This window comes from Scleropages formosus, chromosome 9, assembly GCF_900964775.1.
Source record: "Scleropages formosus chromosome 9, fSclFor1.1, whole genome shotgun sequence".
Taxonomy (NCBI): Eukaryota; Metazoa; Chordata; class Actinopteri; order Osteoglossiformes; family Osteoglossidae; genus Scleropages; species Scleropages formosus.
The window spans coordinates 25,938,930-25,964,253 of NC_041814.1; the positions used below are offsets into that span (position 1 = coordinate 25,938,930).

The 25,324-nt window shown below is 43.7% G+C and overlaps 2 protein-coding genes across 3 annotated transcripts; both read left to right on the forward strand.

The window, feature by feature from the left end:
• The first annotated feature begins 376 nt into the window (after positions 1-376).
• On the forward strand, positions 377-4,846 carry penkb (proenkephalin b). The gene is made up of 3 exons (XM_029254974.1): positions 377-722; positions 1,045-1,188; positions 3,500-4,846. Exons 2-3 carry the CDS (start codon positions 1,048-1,050, stop codon positions 4,145-4,147), a joined length of 789 nt encoding a protein of 262 aa, XP_029110807.1. The 5' UTR covers positions 377-722; positions 1,045-1,047; the 3' UTR covers positions 4,148-4,846.
• Positions 4,847-12,467: 7,621 nt separating this feature from the next.
• sdr16c5b (short chain dehydrogenase/reductase family 16C, member 5b) lies at positions 12,468-24,563 on the forward strand. 2 transcript variants are annotated; one of them, XM_029255002.1, is made up of 7 exons: positions 12,468-12,654; positions 13,024-13,361; positions 14,613-14,744; positions 15,504-15,603; positions 19,541-19,685; positions 20,883-21,008; positions 24,380-24,563. In XM_029255002.1, the coding sequence occupies exons 2-7, from the start codon at positions 13,041-13,043 to the stop codon at positions 24,471-24,473; spliced, it is 918 nt and encodes a 305-aa protein (XP_029110835.1). In that variant the 5' UTR covers positions 12,468-12,654; positions 13,024-13,040; the 3' UTR covers positions 24,474-24,563. The 2 variants fall into 2 exon arrangements, with proteins under 2 accessions (XP_029110835.1, XP_018599802.1); XM_018744286.2 differs by lacking the exon at positions 12,468-12,654 and having other exon boundaries at positions 12,882-13,361.
• Positions 24,564-25,324: the final 761 nt, after the last annotated feature.

The following is a 25,324-nucleotide window of genomic DNA, read 5'->3' on the forward strand; positions in this document are numbered from 1 at the left end:
GGCGTCACGCGCTCCGCCGTTGTCACCGGAGACCGGCGCCCGCGCGCCGTCGCTTTGCGCTCAGGGGCACTCGCGCGCGAGCGCGCGCTTCCTCTGCATGCATTAAAATTCTTCGTGTGTTTGCACAAGACTCGTATGAATGATCATGAAAAAAAAAACCACACACACAACTTTCTCGTGCAGGGTAAAACGTGGAAGGAAGACAAGGTGAAGCCGAGGTTTTAATGAACACTATAAATGCTCACAATCCCTGAGTTTCAAGGCTTTCCCCGAAAATGCTCGCGCGCACGAGCCCGCGTGTGTATCGAAGTTGCTGCCCTCGCGGGGAGTCACGCTCCGTTTTGTTTACGTCATCACACGTCAGGAGTCCTTGGCCCCCCCTGCCCCAGCCAAGACAAAATTTAGGGGCCATGCACGGCACCCTTCACACCGGCACTGCTTAAGATCCATCTGTCAAAGAAGCCGCACTTTGGGTTCGGAAGTTCTGGGTTCTGTCCTTAAGAGTAATCCTTGTGCGCGCCGGACTTGGCGCGTCTCCGCAGCGCAGGTGTCGCTGTGACAGTGCGTGTACGGTGTAGGAGCTCATCTCACCTGAGGCTCCCTCCGCGTCCTCCTGCTTTTTTTTCTCCCCGGAGAGGCTGCTCCGCTCCCCTATAAATATTCCCCGCGCGGCGCAAAGCGCATCAGTGCGGCGTTCGCAGCCCGAGCGCAGTTGGCGGCATGTAAGTAGAGACCGTGCGCGATGGGTTCGCAACTCTTACAACAACTTGTCGGCTGTGTTTCGGTGGTACACTTTGAAACGTTAGTGTGCCACACTTCACTTTTACTTTAGAAGACCAGTTACACTTCCATAAGAAAGGAATTATGTGTAAAGTGGTGCAAACTGACGGTGCTTGAATAATTTGAAATTTCTTGCTGTTGTTGTTCTTGTTTATCTCTCTGCCAGGAATCCCGCAGAGCCCGGCGTCCCGGCGAGGACGCTTCACAAATTCGTGCTTTAGTGTTTACGCTGCTGTTTCTTCTTCTTCTTGCTTCTTTCGGCAGCCAATGGCGTTGGCGGTGACCTCCTCCTGCTGGACGCTGCTGCTCGGCGCGTGCCTGGCGGTGGCGGCGCGCGCGGACTGCGGGAAGGACTGCGTGCACTGCACGTACCACCTCGCGGGTCGCCGCGTGGAGATAGACGCCCTGGTAAGCGGGTCCGACTCCACACCTGGAGATGCCCTGATCCTGCTGGGGCGGGACGGCGGATTGCGCTGGATTGTGGTGAGACGGGGCAGTGACTATGAGAAGGTCCCCCCCCCCCCCCCCACCCTGTTCTCGTTCTGCGCTATTGAATTTGCAATGATCACTTCGGGGACCCCACATCATGTCCTCAGTTCAGAACCTTATTAATTTTCCAGGAGCATAACTGTAAACGGACTAAAGAGCTATTTCGTGACCATCATCTGGGGAGTTTTTCGGCACACAGAGCGGGACGCAGGTTCAAATCCCCCTCCATCTGTACTGTAGTACTGGTCCAGGGTACCTGCCCGAAATTGCTCCCGTAAAAATCTTCGGCTGTATAAATTAGTGAATAATTGTCGGTGTCTTGCCTTGATTGTAAGAGAAAAGCGTCAGATGAATTTAAAAAAAAAATGTACCGTGTAGGAAATAAAAGGTAATGAACCGTTAGGAAGCGGCAAATCCTGGACCACAGACTCTCCTGTAATGAGTTATAATAATACCGCAGTAGTTTTAATACCCAGAGTCTAGAAGCTCGTTCGTATTGTCAGCATCGGTGTGGGATGAAGTTTTTAAACGATGCTGCAAAAGCTTCAAATTGAGTAGAACTAATTGCAGTATAGGAAATAAAAGTAATGACTGGCTTCACTTTTACACATGAAATGGGAACCAAAGGTTTTTTTATACTTTGTTTTTTTTTGTAGAAAATGATGCGTTTGAAAGAAAGTCGTGTGTTGCAAAATATGTACTTTGTCATATATTGGGCAGGAAAAGGTCATACCTTTACCGAAAATATTTTTAAAAATCATGACATGACAGACGGTGCTGTACAGATTGCTACAAGGCTCTTAATGTCTGCAGTGATGAAAAATGCACGGAAACGGAGTTATAAATTACAAGTGTAAGTATTGTATTTTACTTGCATCTTAGATGGTTTGTGGTCGCATTTCTATATGATAGATTTTTTTTGCCATGTAAAAAGTGCAAATGCTGGAGAACAGTTGGAAAGTTGAGTGTAGAAATACCTTCCACAAGCGCAGGGAAGGTGGCGGTACTCCAGCCAGTGTAAAAATACAGTTAAAGCGGTAAGTGTAATGTCAAAATTCGTATTTAAAAGGAGCTCTTGTGTTTTCTGTTGCACTTCTTCTACTATAGATTTGTCTACTGTACACACCGTCTTTCTCGCGTGCTTATACTGCAATTAATGTAGAGGAATATATTTATTTGTTTTGTTTTAATGCCATTAGTAGGTATGAGATATTTTATTCCCTTGTGAACATTATATGTATTCTTTATTGAATGCTGGTCATTATATTTTTAAATAGTGATGCAAGGAAATGAGTTTGCCTCTCACATTGTGGTCTTGGGGTTTGAAGCGGTCTGTCTGAATTTGCAGAATCCCCTTCAAAGTAATAACATGCCATTATCATATGTATCACCCGTGTGATACTGTAATTTGCGCAAACCCTAGTTTACAGACTGCATCCCTTTCCTAACACTGGCCTCCAACTTTTTAACATAAACTTCAGTGCACGTTTGGTAACGAATTTTTCTTGTGCAAGCAAGCGTTTTTTAAGCAATTTTGTGAGTTTAAATGTATTGTTTGCGCAGAGATGTACTTATCTCGGGATAACAGAAGGAGAAAGTGCGCAGCTTTGTGTTAAAACAATGGCGTTCCTCCCCCGCTAGGTTGCGCTGTAATATTAATAAAGAGACATAACTGTTCAGCCTTAATTGTACAATGATTGACAGAGCAACTATTAAATGGCACGCATTTTGGAAAGCAGGGATTGTAGTTAACCTAAACCAGATACAGTAGACAGATGATTGATGGTTTGTCACACCTCTGACATGTTTCTATGAATCTGAGCAATTTATACATTTTCTCCCATCTCCTGCAGCCTACAGCTTACGTAACTGACGGTATTTTATTATGGGAAGAAGGCTAAAAACTTGTCGCTGGGTCCAGAGAAGCCTTGTTTTATTTGTGTTAAGCATTAGGACGACAATCTTAGTAACTGTGAATTTTCTTAAACTCTCTACACGCATCAGAAGCATTTTATTCCTTCCGACACTTTCTTTCACTTTACAAAGTTACATTGTTTGTTTAGGAAAGAATATCTGGTATGAGGTGATCTTGAAGCCAGAAGTGTAAATGTCAAGGTCCTTATGTGTGGCAAGGTGACAAAGTAAAATCCATCCATTCATTCATTCATTCATGAATAAATGTGGAAGTATAAACATGTTTCAATGCCCGTTGTTCATATGGTCATTTCAGACGTGCACACTAGGATGTGAGGGAAAGCTGCCGGCAGAGAGGTCCTGGGACCTGTGCAAAGACCTCCTGCAGGGGAGCGCGGCCAGGCAGAGCGTGGCTGGAGAGGCGCGAGACGGCGCGGGCAGCGCAAGCCGTGAAGCGGGCATGCACGCGCTCTCCAAGAAGTATGGCGGCTTCATGAAGCGCTACGGGGGCTTCATGAAGAAAACCGCCGAGCTGTACGGCGTCGAGCCCGACGGGCACAGCGAGGAGGAAGCAGAGGAGGAGGAAGACCGCGGCAGGGAGATCCTCGCGAAGAGATACGGCGGATTCATGAAGAAGGATGGCGAGGGCGAGCTGGAGGGCGTCGCCCTTTTGAAGGAGATGCTGCGCGCGGGCGGCGACGCGGAAGGCCGCGAGGGCGATGTGTCCAAGCGCTATGGCGGATTTATGAGGAGCACCAAGAGCAGCTTGGGCCTGGAAGACGGAATCAAGGAGCTGCAGAAGAGATACGGGGGGTTCATGAGAAGAGTGGGCAGACCGGAGTGGAAGGAAGACCAGAAGAGATACGGGGGCTTCCTCAAGAGGTCCAGAGAAGACGACCCCGAGAGCATCTCTGAAGACATACCTTACATGGACAAGCGATATGGAGGATTTATGATGTATTAGTTACAACACCGACAGAGACTCTCTTATAAATTTTCATGTTATGACATATTTTCATTTCATGTTACTTTGTCTTGCTTGGCATGTACAGGTTTTTTGGTTTTATTGTCTGGAATAAATATACATATGTGTTGCCAACCACAGACATGAGCTGTTTGAAGTACTTTCCATGAAGTTCTCTGAGGCCCGTGTTATCCTTCTGGAGGGTGTCCTTAGGGTGAAGCCCATCTCGCGCTGCATCTTCTGCTGCTCTCAGCAAAACGAACTTCCTTTTGGGGTCTGTGATTAGTATCCCCTCAGTCACATGAAGCACAGTCATAGCACATCCATAAGATGTCTTCTTTGCAAGCTGACACAACTGAAGCTCAATATCCAGTAGAAGAGGATGAAGACGGATGTGTTTGGCTTAGTTACAACTGTTTCCACCAACCAGTCTTGCTTGTATTTAAGGTGTTTGGCAAATGTGCATCGAAACCAATAAGAACATTCTCTCTCCATAATGCTGCCTAAAATGTGGTATACCACGAAGGTTATGTTTCAGTTAAGGGTTTGATGTATGTTGCTACTTTCTGAGTTTGTTAAAAGTACAGTGTCTGTAGTTATTGAGGCTTGAATTCTATTTTTTGAAATGCTCTATATTTTTTTTAATTTTAATCCAAGCTGTGTCTCCAGTTTGTTGAGCTGTACAATTATAATAAATTCATGTAACTGCAGAAGTGAATGTGTTTCTCATGAATAGAAAATAAGAGGTCCTTTTGAAACATTTAACCACAGAGCTCTAGTTTGTGTCCGGTGTTACTAAGTTTTGATTCATGCCAAGCTGAAAGAACCACAAAGTACACACACACACACTTTCAGAACCGCTTGTCCCTTACGGGGTCACGGGGAACCGGAGCCTACCCGGCAACACAGGGCGTAAGGCCGGAGGGGGAGGGGACACACCCGGGACGGGACGCCAGTCCGCCGCAAGGCACCCCAAGCGGGATTCGAACCCCCGACCCACCGGAGAGCAGGACTGTGATCCAACCCACTGCGCCACCGCACCCCCAACCACAAAGTACACACACACACACATTTTCAGAACCGCTTGTCCCATACGGGGTCACGGGGAACCGGAGCCTACCCGGCAACACAGGGCGTAAGGCCAGAGGGGGAAGGGGACACACCCAGGACGGGACGCCAGTCCGCCGCAAGGCACCCCAAGCGGGACTTGAACCCCAGACCCACCGGAGAGCAGGACTGCGGTCCAACCCACTGCGCCACTGCACCCCCCCCAACCACAAAGTATCTAAGCTTAATTCTTTTTCTATTCATAAGACACAAATTTAACTCATATCATGTGGCATACTAAACTTTAACATGGACCAAGCTCTTTTAAAGATAATATAACGTATTTCAAATGTAGTATACAGTAAATAAGGATTAGTTATTAGTGTAATAGAAATAATATTGTGTAGGTCTTCTTTTTGTCCGATTATGATTGCTACATTTTTGTAATTCTATAGGGTGTTATACTCCGTAGCAGAAGAGTGAAGTAATAAGTCTAGCATCAGTCAACAAATTAGTGTTTTTTATAAGACAACCATAGAAAAGCAAAAAATGATACCTGGTACATCTGTACCGATTGCTGTAATCTACAGCAGCTGTTCATTTTAAGTTCCATTTTGAAATTAATTATCAAGTTACAGAAATTTAAAATTTGAATACGAGAAGGGAGGTCCTTTTAGTGTGTTATCGAATGTCAGTTTAACATTACACATATTTTGTAATGAAAGCACAGACTGTTAATAATACAATGTCAGTAGTAAACATGCAGAATCTAATATCTTTATGTAGACATCAGCTCAAACAAATCAATGAAGTTGCTTTCCAATACTGCAAAGTTCCCATTTTTTTGCCTACAGGAAATACTTCTTAGCTCATATTTACTCCACCTGTCTAATATAACAAGCACACACATTTTCAGAACCGCTTGTCCCATACAGGGTCACGGGGAACCGGAGCCTAACCCGGTAACACAGGGCGTAAGGCCGGAGGGGGAGGGGACACACCCAGGACGGGACGCCAGTCCGTCGCAAGGCACCCCAAGCGGGACTCGAACCCCAGACCCACTGGAGAGCAGGACTGGGGTCCAACCCACTGCGCCACCGCACCCCCCATGTAACAAGCAATTTCCTGTAATTTATTGCAATGTGTTATAGCTATTATTACGTATTGGTTTCAAAATGTACTTTCATTAACAGCACTATGAACAGTTTTCACATTTAGTTGCTTACAAAACACTTTCATCCAAAGCATCAAGCCAAGATTACATCTTTATACCCGGAACTCTTACTATTGTAATTAAGCGGCAATTACAATACCAAGTTCCCAGCCAGAAGATTAAGTCTTTTACACATCCTCTTGTTCTGTCTGCTATCATATAACCCTTACAAATTAAAATGAATGCTGTTTCTACTCTCATACTACAGTTACCATGACTACCAGAGCAACCCGAGTATATCATTACATGTGTTTTCTGTAATCCAATTCTAAATTCTCAGGATCTTGCATTTCATAAACCTGTCTGACTGGCACCTACTGTGCCTTTCTTGTCTAAAAAGCTCAAGAAGTGATTGTTCACCTTCTACCACTATTCCAAACTCTTGATAATGTCTAGAACCTTGATTGGTATGGAGATTACTGCCCACCAGGGATCTGTAGACTTTGTCCCTCTTGGCTACAGTGCTGACTAAAAGACTGATTTAAAGTCAATGGCTGAGCAGGACTGTCATCCTAAAGTTTGAGATACTCTGGGAAGAACACTTGCTCATGAAGTCAGATTCCACTTTGCAGACACCAAGCTAAGTGTGACTGAAATATATCTTCTAAACTTCTACAATAAGTATGGGCATTTTTATTCTTCCAAATTGTTTTGAATGTAAATGGTGGGGGGGGGCTTGGCCAGGTTCTGCCCCCTGGTGGGTCTGGGGTTCGAGTCCTGTTTGGGGTGCCTTGCAGCAAACTGATGTCCCATCCTGGGTGTGTCCCCTCCCCCTTCAGCCTTGCTCCCTGTGCTGCCGCGTTAGGCTCTGGTTCGCCACGACCCTGCTTGGGACAAGCATTTTCAGACAGTGTGTGTATGCATGTCTGTGTGTGTGATTGACAATAATGTTTGACTGTTCTTCTGATAACAAAATAGAAATAAAGCAGAAACATATATGTTAGATACACAATGTCTACAACCACTTTTCCCAAATGGGGTTGCAGCAAGCCAGAGCTTAACCTAGCAACACAGAGCGCAAGGCTGGAGGGGAGGAGACACACCCAGGACAGGACACCAGTCCACCGCAAAGCACCCCAAGCATGACTCGAACCCCAGACCCACCACAAAGCAGGCCCCGGCCAAACCTGCTGCACCACCATGCCCCACTGTGTGAGATACACACACACACACACACACACACACACACACACACACACATTTTCAGAACCGCTTGTCCCATACGGGGTCACGGGGAACCGGAGCCTACCCGGTAACACAGGGCGTAAGGCCGGAGGGGGAGGGGACACACCCAGGACGGGACGCCAGTCCGTCGCAAGGCACCCCAAGCGGGACTCGAACCCCAGACCCACTGGAGAGCAGGACTGCGGTCCAACCCACTGCGCCACCGCACCCCTGTGTGAGATATGTTTCAGAAAATTTTCAAATTCATACATGCATTCAGAAATGTATTTTGAAGTCTCCTCAATCCCTCCGACACGCCTTCCGTAGAGGAAGCTGAGGCTGGGGACTTGGAGGGGGACTCGTCCATTACCCTGGCTGAAGTTGCTGAGGTAGTCAAAAAACTCCTCGGTGGCAAGGCTCCGGGGGTGGATGAGATCCGCCCCGAGTTTCTCAAGTCTCTGGATGTTGTGGGGCTGTCTTGGCTGACACGCCTCTGCAGCATCGCGTGGAGTTCGGGAACGGTGCCTCTGGACTGGCAGACTGGGGTGGTGGTCCCTCTTTTTAAGTTGTGTTCCAACTACAGGGGGATCACACTCCTTAGCCTCCCTGGGAAAGTCTATGCCAGGGTACTGGAAAGGAGAATCCGACCGATAGTCGAACCTCGGATTCAGGAGGAGCAATGCGGTTTTCGCCCTGGCCGTGGAACACTGGACCAGCTCTATACCCTCACTAGGGTGCTGGAGGGTTCGTGGGAGTTTGCCCAACCAGTCCATATGTGTTTTGTGGACCTGGAGAAGGCATTCAACCGTGTCCCTCGTGGCATCCTGTGGGGGGTACTTCGGGATTATGGGGTTCAGGGCTTGTTGCTACGGGCTGTTCGTTCCCTGTATGACCGGAGTAGGAGCTTGGTTCGCATTGCCGGCAGTAAGTCAGACCTGTTCCCGGTGCATGTTGGACTCCGCCAGGGCTGCCCTTTGTCACCGATTCTGTTCATTATCTTTATGGACAGAATTTCTAGGCGCAGTCAGGGAACGGAGGGTGTCTGTTTTGGTGGCCGCGAGATCTCGTCTCTGCTTTTTGCCGACGATGTGGTCCTGTTGGCTTCATCAAGTCAAGACTTGCAGCGTGCACTGGGGAGGTTTGCAGCCGAGTGCGAAGCGGCGGGGATGAGAATCAGCACCTCCAAATCCGAGGCCATGGTTCTCAGTCGGAAAAAGGTGGATTGCCCCTTCCGGGTTAGGGGGGAGTTGCTCCCTCAAGTGGAGGAGTTTAAGTATCTCGGGGTCTTGTTCACGAGTGAGGGAAAAATGGAGCGGCAGGTCGACAGACGGATCGGTGCGGCGTCCGCAGTAATGCGGTCATTGTACCGGTCTGTTGTGGTGAAGAGGGAGCTGAGTCGTAAGGCGAAGCTCTCAATTTACCGGTCGATCTACGTTCCTACCCTCACCTATGGTCATGAACTCTGGATCGTGACCGAAAGAATGAGATCGCGGATACAAGCGGCAGAAATGAGTTTCCTCCGCAGAGTGGCTGGGCGCACCCTTAGGGATAGGGTGAGGAGCTCAGTCACCCGGGAGGAGCTCGGAGTAGAGCCGCCGCTCCTCCGCATCGAGAGGAGCCGGTTGAGGTGGCTCGGGCATCTGTTCCGGATGCGTCCTGGACGCCTCCCTGGGGAGGTGTTCCGGGCTTGTCCCACTGGGAGGAGGCCTCGGGGCAGACCCAGGACACGTTGGAGAGACTATGTCTCCCGGCTGGCCTGGGAACGCCTTGGGGTTCCCCCAGAGGAACTGGAGGAGGTGTGCGGGGAGAGGGAAGTCTGGAGGACTCTGCTCGGACTGCTGCCCCCGCGACCCGGCCCCGGATAAAGCGGAGGAAGATGGATGGATGGATGGATGGATTTTGAAGTGTTTTTGAAGTGTTTTGATTTAGTAGTAGGGTCCTGTGCTATACTTCAGAAAAAAATGTTGGCTTTTTTCTTCATTCAGTACTACCAGTCTTCATTACACTTCCCCTACACTCCCCATTTACTTCAATTGCTCATACATCTGCACTGATTAATACCTGGTAATTTATTGCACCAGGAGTCCGAAATTCAGATGCACTCTGCTCTACCTCAGCACTGAATTATTGTTTTGAAGGAATTAACAAAAAGGTAAATCACCTGTTCTTTTAGGTGTCAGAACTGCTAAATCCCTCTGCTAAACATTCGAGTCTCTAAACACATCTCTTTCAGACCCAGTTCGCTCCTAATCTCCCGTCTGCTCCATAAACATATTAAAATAATCCGTTAATAGAAAAATACTGATGAACTTGTTCCTTATGAATTTGATACAGCTATTCATGTAATATGGGAAATGATAAATAAATAGATAAATATTTTAAAACTTTTTCTTTGTGAATCCTATTCAACTATTGATGTAATATGTGAAATGGTGATATTGGACCAGTTGACTGCATTTTGTGTCTGTGTCTCCCCATTTGATGAAATGTGCTTTTACACACACACATTCAGATTACTCTTTGGAGAAAAGCTTCTATCAAATGAATAAATGCAAAATGTTAGTTCAGTAATGCACAAATTGAAATATATTCAGAAATCCTCCAAGAAGTCTCGGACCCTAGAGCTAGTTAGATTATGTAAATTCCGCAAGGGTACGACAGCAGTGCTTTATGGCATACAGACTTTGTACCCTACATCCACAAGTACAGTTCCTTATCCACTATCTTCATGTCATTCACTTTGTCAACGCATGTAGATTCAAAGTGGCTGGTGCAATAATAACAACTAGTCTCCATAAAAACACTAGAATGAAAGGGTCCAAACAGGCCTGGAAGCGACAAGCGCAGTCGCTCTCGCATACCACATGCCCCATATGGTTCTGCATCACCAGGTTGCCTGGATACACGTGACTGTAATTCTCTCAGACCGTTTCTGCTTTGGTTCAATTATACCACAAGGCAGTACAATGTAGCTGAGGGCCAGGAGGTGGCCAGATTTTCTACTCTTGAGTAATGCAAATGCAGCACGGGTCAAAGTCATGGCACCTTTGCCGTCTCTGTGCCGCCAGTTGTAAGAGAGAACGGCCCCGTGTCAAGGATTTCTCTCAACCCTGACGTGATAGTGTGTGTGTCAATTTCACAAAGAAGGCTGTGTATGGCTCGGCAATGTGATTACACACCAGCATTCTTACAGGATAGAATCGAGGAAGGAGCGAAGCACTGATTTGAGAGAATTTAGCCCGTAGCTGAAGGGCCGGAACACAGCCAATGATGAGACAGTACATGGTGTTTTAATGGCCTCAATACAGGAGGGGGATGATAATGTTAAGGGTGAAGAAAACATAGCATCATACCATGAGAGTTTAGTCTGTAATTCAGAATTAATGAGAGCCCAATAACTCTGGCAGAATTCAGTTTACTTTGCAGGTTAATTTCCACATTGAAGGGTGCAAGGTATAACAAACATGGTCTAGTGAGTACAGTTCCAGGCCTAGGCGAGAGTGTTATTCGCCCCCGTTTGAGGTGCATACAGCTGTCACAGGCAATCCTTGCATTACGAACGAGTTCCGTTCCTAAATATGTCTTTAAATCAGATTTGTACATAAGTCGGAACAGTTAGGTACGGTTCCTGTCTAACGTCAGTTAGTCAAATGTTTGTCTTAGTATACATTTATGCAGCTATTCGTGTGATGAACATTGGTTCATGTGGTGAATGAAACAAACTAACCGTACTTAAGAATCACACGTCTGCAACTATGTCTCTCTTTCTCCTAATGTAATGAACAGAATCTATTTTCTATGAGATGTACGTCGTTGCTTAGTTTGGAGAAAAGCGTCTGCCAAATGAACAAATGTAAATGTAGTATATAGTATATATGTACCTTTCCGCATAAAAACATTAAACCCTTCCAGATACACTAAAACATATAACAATACAATAATAATAATACAATGTCATGATGTAATAATAATAATAAGAAGAAGAAGAAGAAGAAGAATAAATGTTACTACAGTATTTATAGACAGCGAGACAGGAGGAGGAGAGAGAATGTGTGTGTGTGTGTGTGGGTATAAAAAATATTAAAGAAACTTCAATGTTCACTTTACCAATGTTCATTGGCGTTTCACCTTTTTCCTTTGTTATTTCCGCTGTAGTTTCAATTGTGATCGTTTTCCTTTTCTTTGATGCATCACTCTTACGCTTTTTTTGCCATGGTCAGGAGGGTGAAAACAAAAATGAAAGCCAAATACAGTATAATAACACATGAATGAGACGCTGTTAACAGCAACGTGGTCCGACTGAAAAGAAGGAAGTCTTAGTCCTACTAGACTCCTAGTCCTAGTGCTTTATTTATCTGTATTTATCATTTTTCCATGTGTCTGTGTGTTTTCGTCTTTGATGCGCAATGGGCCGTTGTCTTTGACTGATAGCGCTGCTGTGAGGCAAAATAAATTTCAGGTAAACCTACAATGAAGTTCAATAGTTTATATGAGTCATGCAGTAACGTGTCCCTCTGGAGCAGGGCAGCCTGTTACTGTTTGAGTACAGTTATCGCCTTTATTGCTGTGTTCAGCACTGGGGGCTGAAGGAAGGACACTGATGATGATGCAACTTTCCATGTGGTTTTGCTGGGAAAATGAACATTATTTGTTTTTGTCTTCTCGAAATGCCACTTGAGACTAAGATAGCTGAGGCCTGGGGCGGAAGGAGGACGAGCATCGCTTTCAGCTCAACTCATTTGCACACGGGAGCTGAGGAGGGGGCTTTACTGTGGTACACTGGAGCAGGGAGCAGGGGCCATTAAGGGTTAATAAGCACAGTCGGATGCAAACCGCACCCTGGAGCCTCATCTCCTGTCATCCAGACGGAAGTCACTCCTCCCTGTTCAGCTCACAAGTCAAATTACGCTCGGACTCCCCGTAGCGAACCGTCCGTTAGCGAACAAAGGTCGGGTTTGACACGTGCACCGAGCTCCTGAGGCGAGCGGGGTGCGCGCGCGCGCGCGCCTGAGCCGCGAAGACTGGCGCGCGCGCTCGCAGTCGGCGGGAGGCTGAAGGCTGAGTGAGGCGGCTGTCCGCGCGGGTAAGTTCATCCGCGCGCTTCGAGAAGAGTGAGTCTTTCAAACCTTCTCGAGTGCCCACAAGGTCATGGGGACAGTCAGTGTTAGGTCCGCAGGTGTACTTTGTTATTTCACTGCAATATTCTGATTGGGCTACTTTGGAATACAATAATACCGAGAATAAGAATAATTACAGGAACAATACACGTGACGACAGTGAGTAGTAATTCATGTAAGAAGAATATTGTAGAAGACTCTCTGGGGTTCTTAGTCTTCACAAAAACCCATTCTTTTTGGCTTTCTTCAAATGTTTCTGACTACGTGCTCGCCAGGGAGGCTGGAGGACCCTCTTTCCAAACAAACACATCGACTTCTCGTTTAAATCTGCCCAGGTCCTCTCCTTTGCACCATGAACTTCCTCCTGGAGACGCTGCAGGTGTTCTTCCTTTCCATTTACTTCAACCTGGAGGCGCTGCTGAAATGGTTCATCCCGTCGAGGAAGAAGAATGTGGCCGGGGAGACGGTGCTGATCACCGGCGCTGGCAGTGGCATCGGGCGCTTGCTGGCCCTGGAGTTTGCGGCCCGGGGTGCCACCTTGGTTCTGTGGGACATCAGCAATGAGGGCAACTGGGAGACAGCCAAGCTGAGCAAAGAAAGAGGTGCATCTAGGGTTCATACCTACATCTGCGACTGCAGCGACAGGGATGACGTGTACAGAGTGGCTGATCAGGTAAGAGACCACCTCCATGAACCTCAACAGGCACAGAAAGACCTTGACACCTTGTTCAGATCCCCTCCTGAGAGTGGAACAGCCTCTGGATCTGCAGATGTTGATGCCCTCATGCGAGCCTATTTATCAGAACTCGTGACTCATTTTCAGTTAATAAAGGAGAGGTGACCGCTTTTTACATCTGCGCTCCACCTGTGTTCCTTAGGTGGGACTTCTTCCTTTTATACCATGGTTTTAGTGTCCTTAAAAAAAAAGACTATCTGACACACATGGACGGTGGAAAGTCCTGCTCACATTTGTTTGAGGAAGGTTTTACACCTGTTTCCTTGGGAACAAGATGCAAGTTCATCAAGTTAGCGTCGGCTGTTGACCAGGATGTACACAAACACTCCCCTGCAGACACTGCTAGCAGGTGTACCGCTCTTTGTACAGTGTGTGAACAGGCTGATGTCAGGTGCTGATAAGGGCACAGCTTCCACCATGTGTGGTCAAAGAGCAGATCATGGAGCATACAGTTCACACTCATGCTACAGTAATCTGTCATTAGATTGTTTCAGGCATACTTATAATTATTGCTGAATGCTTCCTGATATTTGTTCTGCACGTGCTATGTTTCCATAACACACTTATCCAAGATGCATAACATGACAGTGAATTGTCCTTGACTGTTTGTTGAACAACGCCCTTCGTTGTAACCTGATACGGCTGTAGCCCTTGGCCACGGTAACAGCTGTGCCAAAAAAAAACCTCACAGCCATTTCCCTGGGAAACATCAAAAAGGTGCAGCTCTTCATTTTCAGTGTATGATGAACTGAAAGGGGTTCTCATTTCATCTTCAGCTGAGGAAGAGCTGACAATAAAAATATAGAACAGTGTGACATAAAACACACAGGACTAACAAAGACATATCTGTGTGCTTAAAGGAGAGTGGTTCCTCACTGTCTTATTGCACTAGGGCTGAATTTGCAGGTAAACGGTCCTTTATTCTTTTTAAAAACATGGAAAAAGCTGACAAAAACAAACATTTTCTTTAATTTTGTTAATTTTGTATATCTAATTAATGAACCAGTTGGATCATTTGTGTCCTGTTATCTTAAGGAGAATGATTAATCATTTAAATATTTGAATGCCCCATGTCTATTAAGATCTCTTGAGTGATTGGTTTCTTGGCTATAAATCAAGGTCTGAGCTGTGACATGGTACAATTCTGCAGTTGCGTGCTTGACTGACCAAACTGTGTCCCTTATTTAGGTCAAAAGGGAAGTGGGTGACGTTACTATTCTCATAAACAATGCCGGAATTGTGACGGGCAAGAAATTCATGGACGCCCCTGACAATCTCATCGTGAAAACCGTTGAAGTGAACACAATGGCTCACTTTTGGGTAGGTTGGTGGTTGCTTCTTGTTTTATGTTTGCAGCCAACTCCATAGTGCTAATAATGGCTTTTTTCATAAATATTCATGATTATACAAGCAGCCTTTATTGTGAATGTTTGAGTCACAGCTAACGACAGAAATAGTCAAATTGTTTTTTCCTGTAGCTAGCTTGCTATTGTAATAATGCGCACAGAGCAGAGCACATATACACACCAAAAGCTAAATATTTATGCATCATTTCTGTAATACCCCGGTCATGTAACTGGAACCATTCAGACTTGTGTAGGATTCTGGATCGCTAATGAAATTGGCGAGGCTTCTGCTTGAATTTGGACACAGTTACCTTTCTGTGACCTTTTCTACAATGTGTCGATGTAGAAGGGAAGCTTCACTTATGTGAAATAAAACCGAAAGGAAAGCTAAATGCACTAGCGCAAAAAACTAAAAATGTCCTTTTCCTCAGCGACATTCTGAAATAATACAAATAAAATTAAGTGCGTGTTTTCAGCACTTGCAATAACACACTTGTTAACTTCAATAATCATGAACTATTTTATAATGATGATTTAGCTGAAGTAACTGTATTTGTTTATTGTAATCCTGGTTGTAAATATTTTATTTTTTTTTAAATTAGTATTTCTATTTGCAGTTTGAATACTTTAGGGTACCTCGAATATGGGAAATGTTTCCCTTTTTTTTCCTTTTTGAAAGGTCTGTGAGTTGACAAGCAAACTAAAGTGTGATTTGGTATTTTTTTTCCTAAAGACGTATAAGGCCTTCCTTCCTGCCATGGTGGCCAGCGATCATGGGCACCTGGTCAGCATCGCTAGCTCTGCCGGGCTCTGTGGTGTCACGGGACTGGCAGGTGAGAACTCAGCTACGTCTAGGACTCTTTTTCCATGTGAATTTGATTCATTCCCGCTACCTGTGTGGTACAATGATTGTCCACTTCATTTGAGAGCCCGGAAGCTGCAGTTATTCTGTAGCTCTTTAGCTTTCATCCTATAAAATGTTCATTCTGATGTGAAAGTGGATCCCAAAACAGGATCCTGCTCTTTGTGGAATTTCTGAAGTCTGAAAGCTAAATGCCTCTCAGCCATGCTTTACTGTTTCCTCTGGGATGATGGTTCTCTGTCATTTTGCTGTGTTGTGCATGTTGCAGACCCGGTTCGACCAGCTGCTGTTGTGTTTTGCAGGCATCAGACAGGGAGCCATCAGGACTAAATAAATGGGTGCTTGAAGTACAACAGTTTATTACATGTTCAAATGGGGTAGTAAAATAACGCAGCTTCATGTACAGGGAAATTAGGTTGTTTCATCACATTATGACAACCACAGCCTGCACAACCTGGGGAGTTAGAGTTGAGTCTTCCAGGTCCCAGTTAAGGAAAACTGGTAAAAATCCCCCTCAATAATAAAACTGCTGTTGCAGAGGGCAGAAGTTTACCAGCTGGAAAAATACAAATCATGCTGTTGAGATATATTTTTATTTAATTTTCCATTTCATCAAACACTTTAGAGGTGCGACTCTTTACTTGCCTCACAATTCGATTCAATTATAAACCGATTCTCGATGCATCATAATGCATCTTGTCAAAATGTGCCCAAATACCTGCTTTCAAGCAGCTAGGTGTATTTCTAAGCACCACCTGCTGCTCTCCCTCTGCCAGGTCTCCTATCTACGATACATCAGATGCACATGCGTCATTTCCGAAGGACATAGACAACTTTTTTATTAATATTTATTTAGTAAGAGTATTTACAGTAAAAACAGTATGAGATATATATGATTAATTACATTTTTTAAAAATGTATTCTTTTGTTTTTATGCATCCATGCAGAATCGGTCACATCAGCATCGTGATGCATTGTAAAAATGTTTATATTCCACAGCTCTAGGAAGCGAAGGGTGTGAGTAAGCATTTTTTTTCTAGAATTTATAAGTCATTTTTGTCTTGTCCTGTGTCAGACTTGGCTGTTTGTACATCTGCATGAGTCACAGGAAGCAGAAGTGAGGTGGTGTGGGCTCCCTGTCTCATTTTCTCGTGGTCATTTAGTTTCACTGCAGGCATCACATGATACTCTTTAGCACCAGTTGCAGGATCCACACACACACCCTTACCACTGCTGGTAGTCAGCAATTTGCAGGCTCATGATATACCAGCGGAAAACATTTATACAGGGGTCAACCACCCCCACTTCCTCAAGTGTGAAATCGTCACTTTGGAGTTGCCGCAACCAGACGGCAAAATGGAATAGTACAGTACTTTTACTAATATATCCACTGAGGAGACCTTTTTATTTTTAGTTATAATAAAAATATGAAAAAACCTCATGACAGTGTTTTTGCTAGAATGATGCTGGGAATGCTCAGCAGTGACTGGCTCTGCCTGCTGATGCAGACTTCATGCTGGGACATGAGATGATGTGTGCAGGCTACCAGTGGAGACCTTATCACTTTGTACAAATTGACTGCTGTCTGCCCTCTGATGCTGGAAATGGACTAATTGCAAGTTGGGAAGACTAATCAATCCAGATGTCATGAGAGACAAGAGAAATGCATCCCATCAGCGAGATTTTCTGTTGGCTTCATGGTAGAAGACTATTGCTATGGTTATTTTCCATTAATCTGTGATGTGAGCAAACCAGAATTTACAACCATGGCACTTTAAGTTTTTACAAGGTGTTATTCAGATGTTGGAATGCTTTGCATGGAAATTTGGCTTGAGAAATTGCTCAGAAACTCCTTCCTGGGAATTTTATTTTGGATTTCTTCTTTATTGTTTATATGAAATCTTGAGTTAAACTCAGACTTAAATATATGAAAAAGGTAATCAGAGAATTACTGTGCTATGAATAATTTAGTCGGCTTTCAAGACAATACAGAGAGGAGAGTTTTGCTGGAAACTACCGGAAGCTGTAACCACAGAACTATTCAGTGTGAGCTCAGTGGGAAAATGAGATCATAAATTACGTATTTTCCACATGTATGTATGAATGAGCTTATAACACACGCTGTGTCTTGTAACAATGTGTTGTGTGGCAAAGATGTCACAGCAATATTCTTAGACACTGTTCACAACTGTTTGACAGTTGGCTGGAATAATTTCAGTGCAGTTTCAGCTGATTCTTTGATGCACTTAATTTAAGGAAAATGTTTAGTTATTCATTAAAATATTTTTAAACTATTTTGTTCAGTGGTTGGGGGGTGCAGTAGCGGAGCAGGTTTGGATGGGTCTTGGATTCGAGTGCCTTGTGACGGACTGGTATCCCATCCTGGGTGTGTCTCCTTCTCCTCCAGCCTTGCGCCCCGCGTTGCTGGGTTAGGCTGTGGCTTGTCACGACCCCGCTTGGGACAAACAGTTTCAGACAGTGTGTGTGTGTGTGTGTGTGTGTGTGTGTGTGTGTGGTGTGTGTGTGTGTTGGTTTATTACAAATGCTATGTACCCATGAACAATGCCCTTAAATGCATGGCTGTATAAACAGGAGGGGTGCGGTGGCGCAGTGGGTTGGACCGCAGTCCTGCTCTCCGGTGGGTCTGGGGTTCAAGTCCCGCTTGGGGTGCCTTGCGGCGGACTGGCGTCCTGTCCTGGGTGTGTTCCCTCCCCCTCCAGCCTTACGCCCTAAGTTGCCGGGTAGGCTCCGGTTCCCCGTGACCCCGTATGGGACAAGCGGTTCTGAAAATGTGTGTGTGTGTGTGTGTGTATAAACAGGAACAGTGAAAGACAACAGCTAAAATGACAGCCACTATGTCAGTAATAACAAAATAAAAATAACTATTACCAAGGCTATTATTAGCTCAGTATACAAATGTTTTATATTGCACACACATTTTAAATCACCTTGGCGAAAGGTGTGTATTTAAGTAAAATAATTAATAATAAAGGGGGTGTGGTGGCGCAGTGGGTTGGACCGGGTCCTGCTCTACAGTGGGTCTGGGGTTCGAGTCCCGCTTGGGGTGCCTTGCAGCGGACTGGTGTCCCGTCCTGGGTGTGTCCCCTCCCCCTCTGGCCTTACGCCCTGTGTTGCCGGGTAGCCTCCGGTTTCCTGTGACCCTGTATGGGACAAGCGGTTCAGAAGGTGTGTGTGTAATTAATAATATTCATTAACATGGGGGGTGTGGTGGCGCAGTGGGTTGGACCGGGTGCTGCTCTCTCGTGGGTCTGGGGTTCGAGTCCCGCTTGGGGTGCCTTGCAGCGGACTGGTGTCCCGTCCTGGGTGTGTCCCCTCCCCCTCTGGCCTTATGCCCTGTGTTGCCGGGTAGGCTCTGGTTCCCTGCGACCCTGTATGGGACAAGCGGTTCAGAAAGTGTGTGTGTGTGTATATATATATATATATATATATATATATATATATATATATATATATATATATATATATATATATATATTCGTTAACATAAATTGCAATAACTGGGTTGGCTCTGCACGATTGCTGTCCTGCTCAAGTTATTTTTAATGAATGGAAGGATAATTAGTAATAATTAGAACATTATCAAATGGAGGAAGTGGATTTAAGTCTGAATCAGAATTTAAGACAAACACTGCAGTAAAGTTACATAATGGCTACTATGGTTTTATAAGTTAATTTGATCCTTTGCTGCTGGCAGACAAAGAACTGGAATCTTTTGCTCTCTGCTTTTAAAAAAGTGTGCCATAGTAAAGACTAGACTGCTCTGTCAAACTGCTGTCATGCTGTTAAATTCCTTACTGAAGAGCCTCAGCAGCCAGCTGTCAAAACTCCACACTAAACAGGCCAAAGAGCCTAAATGCATTCTGAGTTCATGTGTTTTCTCCACACAGACTACTGTTCCAGCAAGTTTGCTGCTGTGGGCTTCGCTGAGTCCATGGCACTGGAGCTGCTAGCTATGGGGAAGACTGGCATTAAGACCACCATTGTGTGCCCCTTCTTCATCAACACCGGCATGTTTGATGGTTGCAATACTAAGTAAGCTGACCTCACTCTGCTTTGGTCCTTCAGCCCTCATTGGTTCTGGATTTATAGTAAAAATGGCTGCAGTTTCAGTACTCTGTAGACTCCTGTTGTCATGAAATATGTGGTTAAATCTAAAGTTATGTTTAGCTCCTGAAGAAATACAGCACTTCGCGGATTCATTCATCATCAGGAACCACTTGTTCGGTGCATGATCACACTCATCAAAAACAGTCTATGTTTCTGCTAATTGGAGACCTTGTGATACTGCAAGGAGGGCAGTCTCGGTGGAATGGCCGACTTTAAAACCCACCAAAACAACACATGAATGTACAAACTTAACACAGACCGAGCCGTATTCAAGCGGACATTGGAACCATCAGCAGAAGAGTTGAGGCACCAGTGCTGCCTGCTCTGCCACCACGCCGCCCTATATACTTTCTATTATTTGTAAAATTGTAAACTTTTCTATTGGTGGCAGGGGGAGCTATGTAGATCCCACTCTGACACCCATGTAACGACCCTTTTTAACTTTGCTGTTGGCGAGGATGTTGAAGGAGGGTTCAGGAGACAGGACTGTGGGAACACAAGCTTTGCTTTGCCTCAGCATGGTGGAACACAAGCACTGAGAGCACACATGCCTAGTCAGATGTCTTGAACACAGAGATCAAAATGGGGCTCATCAACACACTGAACTATGTACAGCAGTTACAGCGCCAACGCATCATGGAAGAGCCACAGCCCCCCCATTGCCACCACACTATGTCTGTTTCTTTGAATGAAAGGAAGTAAATAATAATAAATATTGATGACATCATCCACCAGTGGACTTGTTTGGGGTCAGTCAGATGACAAGGAAGTGTCGATGCCTCTGCTGATGTAGAGAGTACCATCTGCCCTCAATGTGAGTGCTAGAGGACTGCAGATGGTCTGCCATGTTGTCTTGGTTTAATGTGAAAAGGCATGTGAACCCACACTGAGACTGGAGCTCTCCTCTATGCGATCCACCCAGAGATACATTCCCAGACAGCACAACCTGCCCCCCACCTGCCCCGAGGACATAGCACTGATCACTGTCGGAGCAGCTTAGACACCAAGCAGCATATAGCATTGAAGCATTTCTGTGTGGATGTTGTGTTGCCATGAAAAGCCTATGTTCTACAGATTAATTTTTGATGTTGCAGCAAAACAGTTTTTTTGTTTTACTTCCAGATGGCCTCGACTGCTTCCCATCTTGGATCCAAATTATGTGGTGAAGAAGATCATGCACGCCATACTAACTGATCAAGTGTACCTGCTCCTTCCCAGGAGTTTGTATATCATTGTGGCTTTGAAGAAGTAAGTTCATATTTGTTCTTTAATTTCCTTAAGAAATAAAGGATATTTTGTGATGCCCTGGCATGCCAACGAGGGTGCACCTTGCTTAGCTTTGTGAGCTTTGATTCTGGGATAGGCTTCACAACACCACAATCTTGTCTTGGAAAAGCAGCTAATGGTAGTGAGTAAGAGAGCGAATTTTTAGAATAACAGTGCAAACACAAGGTAGAAAAACCAAGCAGGGCTCATAAAATGCATACAAATGTATGTACAATACTGTGCAAAGGTTCTAGGCAGGTGTGAAAAACTGCTGCAAAGCAAGAATGCTTTCAAAAACAGAAATGCTAATAGTTAATTTTTATCAATTAACAGTCAGTTATATAATCAGGTGTATAATTGGTTAATCAGACACCTGACTATATGCCTACAAAATCCCTGACTTTGTGCAAGTGTACCAAGAAGAACTGATGCTGATCTGAAGACAAAGGGTGGTCACATCAAATATTTCTTTGATTTAGATTTTTCTTCAGTTTGTTCACTTTGCATTTTGTTAATTGATAAAAATAAACTATTAACACTTCTATTTTTGAAAGCATTCTTTCTTTACAGCATCTTTTCACACCTGCCTAAAACCTTTGTACAGTACTGTACCTGAATGACAATATTTTCATTAATTTCTATGCATATCAAGATTATTCCTAAACTATAGAGGTGACTTACTACTGGAATATAGGGGTACTGGTACTGTAATGCTAGTACCTCGCAGCTACTCTCCTGCTGTCATGCTTTGGGTTAGTACACCTTACTCCTTTAAGAACTACCTTGCTGTATAAAAGGGTAAGTAACTGTGAGTACTTTAGTCTACAAACATAGCATTTTAGTTGCTTTTGAGAAGTATAAGCTGATTTAATTAATAATGTGTGAAATTTCTTTAACATAGAAATTTTCACTTTTAAGGACTTTGAACATTTTAGGGTGTGCCCCATAAATGATGTGTGAATCTAAATAATAGAACAGTAAAATGTTGAAAGCCGAATGCAAGCAACAGAGTAATGTTGTAAAGGTCTTTACTGTGATAAGGACGGATAAACACTGGAAACACCAGTGAAGTGATACTTCTGTGCTGTAACAGACTGTTGTTTCCATTATGCCGGTGTTTTTGTTTTAAGGCTGAAAAGGTATGACTAATGTGTGCTCACAAAGGGGAATACTCAAACTGACTGATTCAATAGCAGAAAGTAATGGAAGATGAGACCAAAGCTCAGGACTTTGTTCTGAATCTTTGAACTGGACATCCAAGAGTTTAACCAGTTCTGGTCTATCTAAATATTCATTCCTATACCGGTCTATCTAGATGCTTTGCATAAAACATTTACTAGGCAGAAGAAATAATGTAAAATGTAAATAGGAAAAGGCAGGTGTGTGGCCTCAGTTCAGAAAATGTGATGCTATGCCACAGGTTTCCAGCTCCAGCAATAATGCTCTGGATGATTTCTCTTGGCCTTTGAAGATAAAGGCTGACTTCAGATCCAAAAAGGCATGAAGGATTCCTTGCTCATGGCACATTGGATGACCTTGTTCAAAACGATTGCTTTCTTACCATTTACATTTATTCATTTAACAAACACTTTTCTCCAAAGCAACTTACAGTGAATACTGTGTAGTGTTACCAGCCCGCACACCTTATTCACCAAGGCTCTTCAGAGAGGAATTACGAGTGTTAACAGTGATTCCAGGTATTACAGAAATTGCCTTATTAGATAGTGTTCTAATAGTCATAATTATAATCCATATTATATGATAATATTAATAATTAATACCATATTATTATCATTTTATGTATAGCACCTTTTAAAGCAGTTTCTGTAAACATTTAACAATAAAGAAATGGGATCTAATAAATGGGTTCCAATGCAAACAGTAAAGGGTAGGACTTTCAAAAGTTTCTGTGTGAACCTTCGTGTTATCCTTCATGGGAATGCGGGCCATTTTTCACATGAGCATTTTCTTTTTCACTATTGATACTTATCCTTGAGAAATGAATAAAACTGTGACGTTGCTCTGTCGGTAGATTGCCATATTCGACAAAATAGAATCCAAAATAACACCATCTTCTTGGCAAAGGCTAAAGCCACAAACAGATTGATTCATGTGATTGTCCTGCTTTGCTTATGAATACAAGTATTATAAAGTGATAATTTGTGCAATTATCCCAATTAGCAGTGGCAATGAGGAGGGGTGCTGGAATATATCTGCCACATAAAGACACATCTGGATTTCTGAATGCATGATTAGATGCACTTTAATAAGGCTTTGAAATGAAGGTGGATCTGCATCACACACTGAGGACAGTCTTGTTCACCAGTATTTACCAGTCCAATTGTAGTCATTATCAGCTCAAGTGAATGAGAACTGTTTTCATACAGGAACTGCTGACTTCGCAACTCGTTTTGCTCACAACCGCAAAGTCACTTTTATCCCTAAGTCACACCTGATAAAAGCTTATTAATACAGACATACCTCATCTTATTCACAGGTTATGTTGCAAAAAAACGTGGACATAGCTATAGTAAACAAAACATTCTCAAACTATTTTTTTTATTTTGGTATTTTTATTCATTTCTAGCTACATAAAAAATAACAAATTTAAAATGACAAAGTAAAAATATCTCAGTGCCTATTCACTAGCTCCTCAACTGTTCACCAGGAGACAAGCGTATACTAATTTGTTATAATTTTGTTTGAATAGTAGATGTTATGTCTGTTTTGACTTTGCACTTGGACACATCACCAGTTGAGGACATCCTATTTTCATATATTTCAACACCAAAAATTGTTGCCTCCACTGCCCAGTTGGACTTAATAAAGTCCAGTTTTATATCTGAGTGCTGCCATAGATCACTTTTCCCATCTCAAGGTTCATAGCACAGCCACAGTGATTGTCATGATGGCGTACCGCTCTCAGTCCCAGTTGTGTCCAGGAGGCTGCTGACCATGTGAAGAAACCGCCCAACAATCGAGAAATCACCTACTTCAAATGGACACTAAGCTTTTTTCAGAAACAATGTCCAGTACCTGTGTGTGATGCTCAAACACATTGTGTACCCTAGTATGTCTTCTCCATTTTTCAGCAATTGCTCTGAAGAGGATTTAGAATATTAATATACAACAAGTTACAGGTGTACAGAATGTTTTTTCTTACTGCTTGTTAATGTCATCGAAGTCTACAGCAAAATGACCCTCAAAGTTAGTTTGAATCTTCTCTGTGAGCTTCTCTTGTTCTCTAAATTATGGAATACTCCCCTCAGCTGTTGCTGCAACTGGTGTTTTGCAAGTGACTTTTACTGGTGTTTTGCAAGTGACGTTTACTCTGGTGCCTTTTTTTTCCACAGCATCCTCCCCACAAAGCTTGGAGTTCTTCTGGGCCAGTATCTTGGTACCTTCAACTTTATGGACTCCTTCAAAGGACATACAAAGAAAGACTAACCTCATTTTACTCTAAGTTGTAAGTTGCTATGAAGAAAAGTGTCTGCTAAATGAATAAATATAATGTCAATGTAATGTTAAAATGCAACGTGGAGCAATATTTAATAGTTTTTTATTATGAATTTGAAATTTCATGTGAAATTCATTGATACCGAAGTTATGTGTAACATACTTTTCTATGTTGAGTATACTCATTTTATGTTGAGTGTGCTTGAATATAATCTCAGAAATGTATTTCTTTTAACATTATTAATTTTTTATCACTTTTCAACAATGGTATTTACAACAATTTTGACCATATACGATACTGTACACTGTATCGCTTTGGAAAACAATAGACTGCAATTGTCTTGTTTTTGCTCATTCCTCTGTCATGGTATATTATTTCCAGCAGTCCTGGCAAAAACAAAGCAGTTGTTGAAAGTTCTCTTCATTTCTGTTTATTGTTTAAGGTGCTTGATGGAAAATGATGCCAGCTAAATAAGGAAGGTGTTTCTATTTTTTAAATATGTCTTTGGACTGAGGGCCTGCAGAGAAACCTTATGTATAAAGCAACAGGTACACCTTTAGAGGAATGATGCAGGATGGATGCTGCTCAGGTTAAAACAGACCAAGATCTTAGCAGAGTAAATAGCTTGATAGTTATGGAAAAGGATTGTCCTACATAATTCCCAGGAGGCACCTTGCTGTTGGACCTTCGAGAATGTATTTTGTCTGAGTAGCATCAGTAAATTACAGAAAAGTTGAAATTAAGTATTAGTTTCCTAATGAATGTGTCCAGACCTGCAGCTGCAAACCTAGAGATCAGTTTCTAGCTTTAATCGTGGGTATAGATACATTATCATATGTTA

Excerpts from the sequence above, each read along its gene's own strand:
- penkb (XM_029254974.1), top strand. The coding sequence starts at position 1,048 with ATGGCGTTGGCGGTGACCTCCTCCTGCTGGACGCTGCTGCTCGGCGCG. Across the intron at positions 1,189-3,499 it reads GCGTGGAGATAGACGCCCTG|ACGTGCACACTAGGATGTGA; the intron begins GTAAGCGGGTCC and ends TGGTCATTTCAG.
- sdr16c5b (XM_029255002.1), top strand. The coding sequence starts at position 13,041 with ATGAACTTCCTCCTGGAGACGCTGCAGGTGTTCTTCCTTTCCATTTAC. Across the intron at positions 14,745-15,503 it reads ACACAATGGCTCACTTTTGG|ACGTATAAGGCCTTCCTTCC; the intron begins GTAGGTTGGTGG and ends TTTTTCCTAAAG. Across the intron at positions 21,009-24,379 it reads ATCATTGTGGCTTTGAAGAA|CATCCTCCCCACAAAGCTTG; the intron begins GTAAGTTCATAT and ends TTTTTTCCACAG.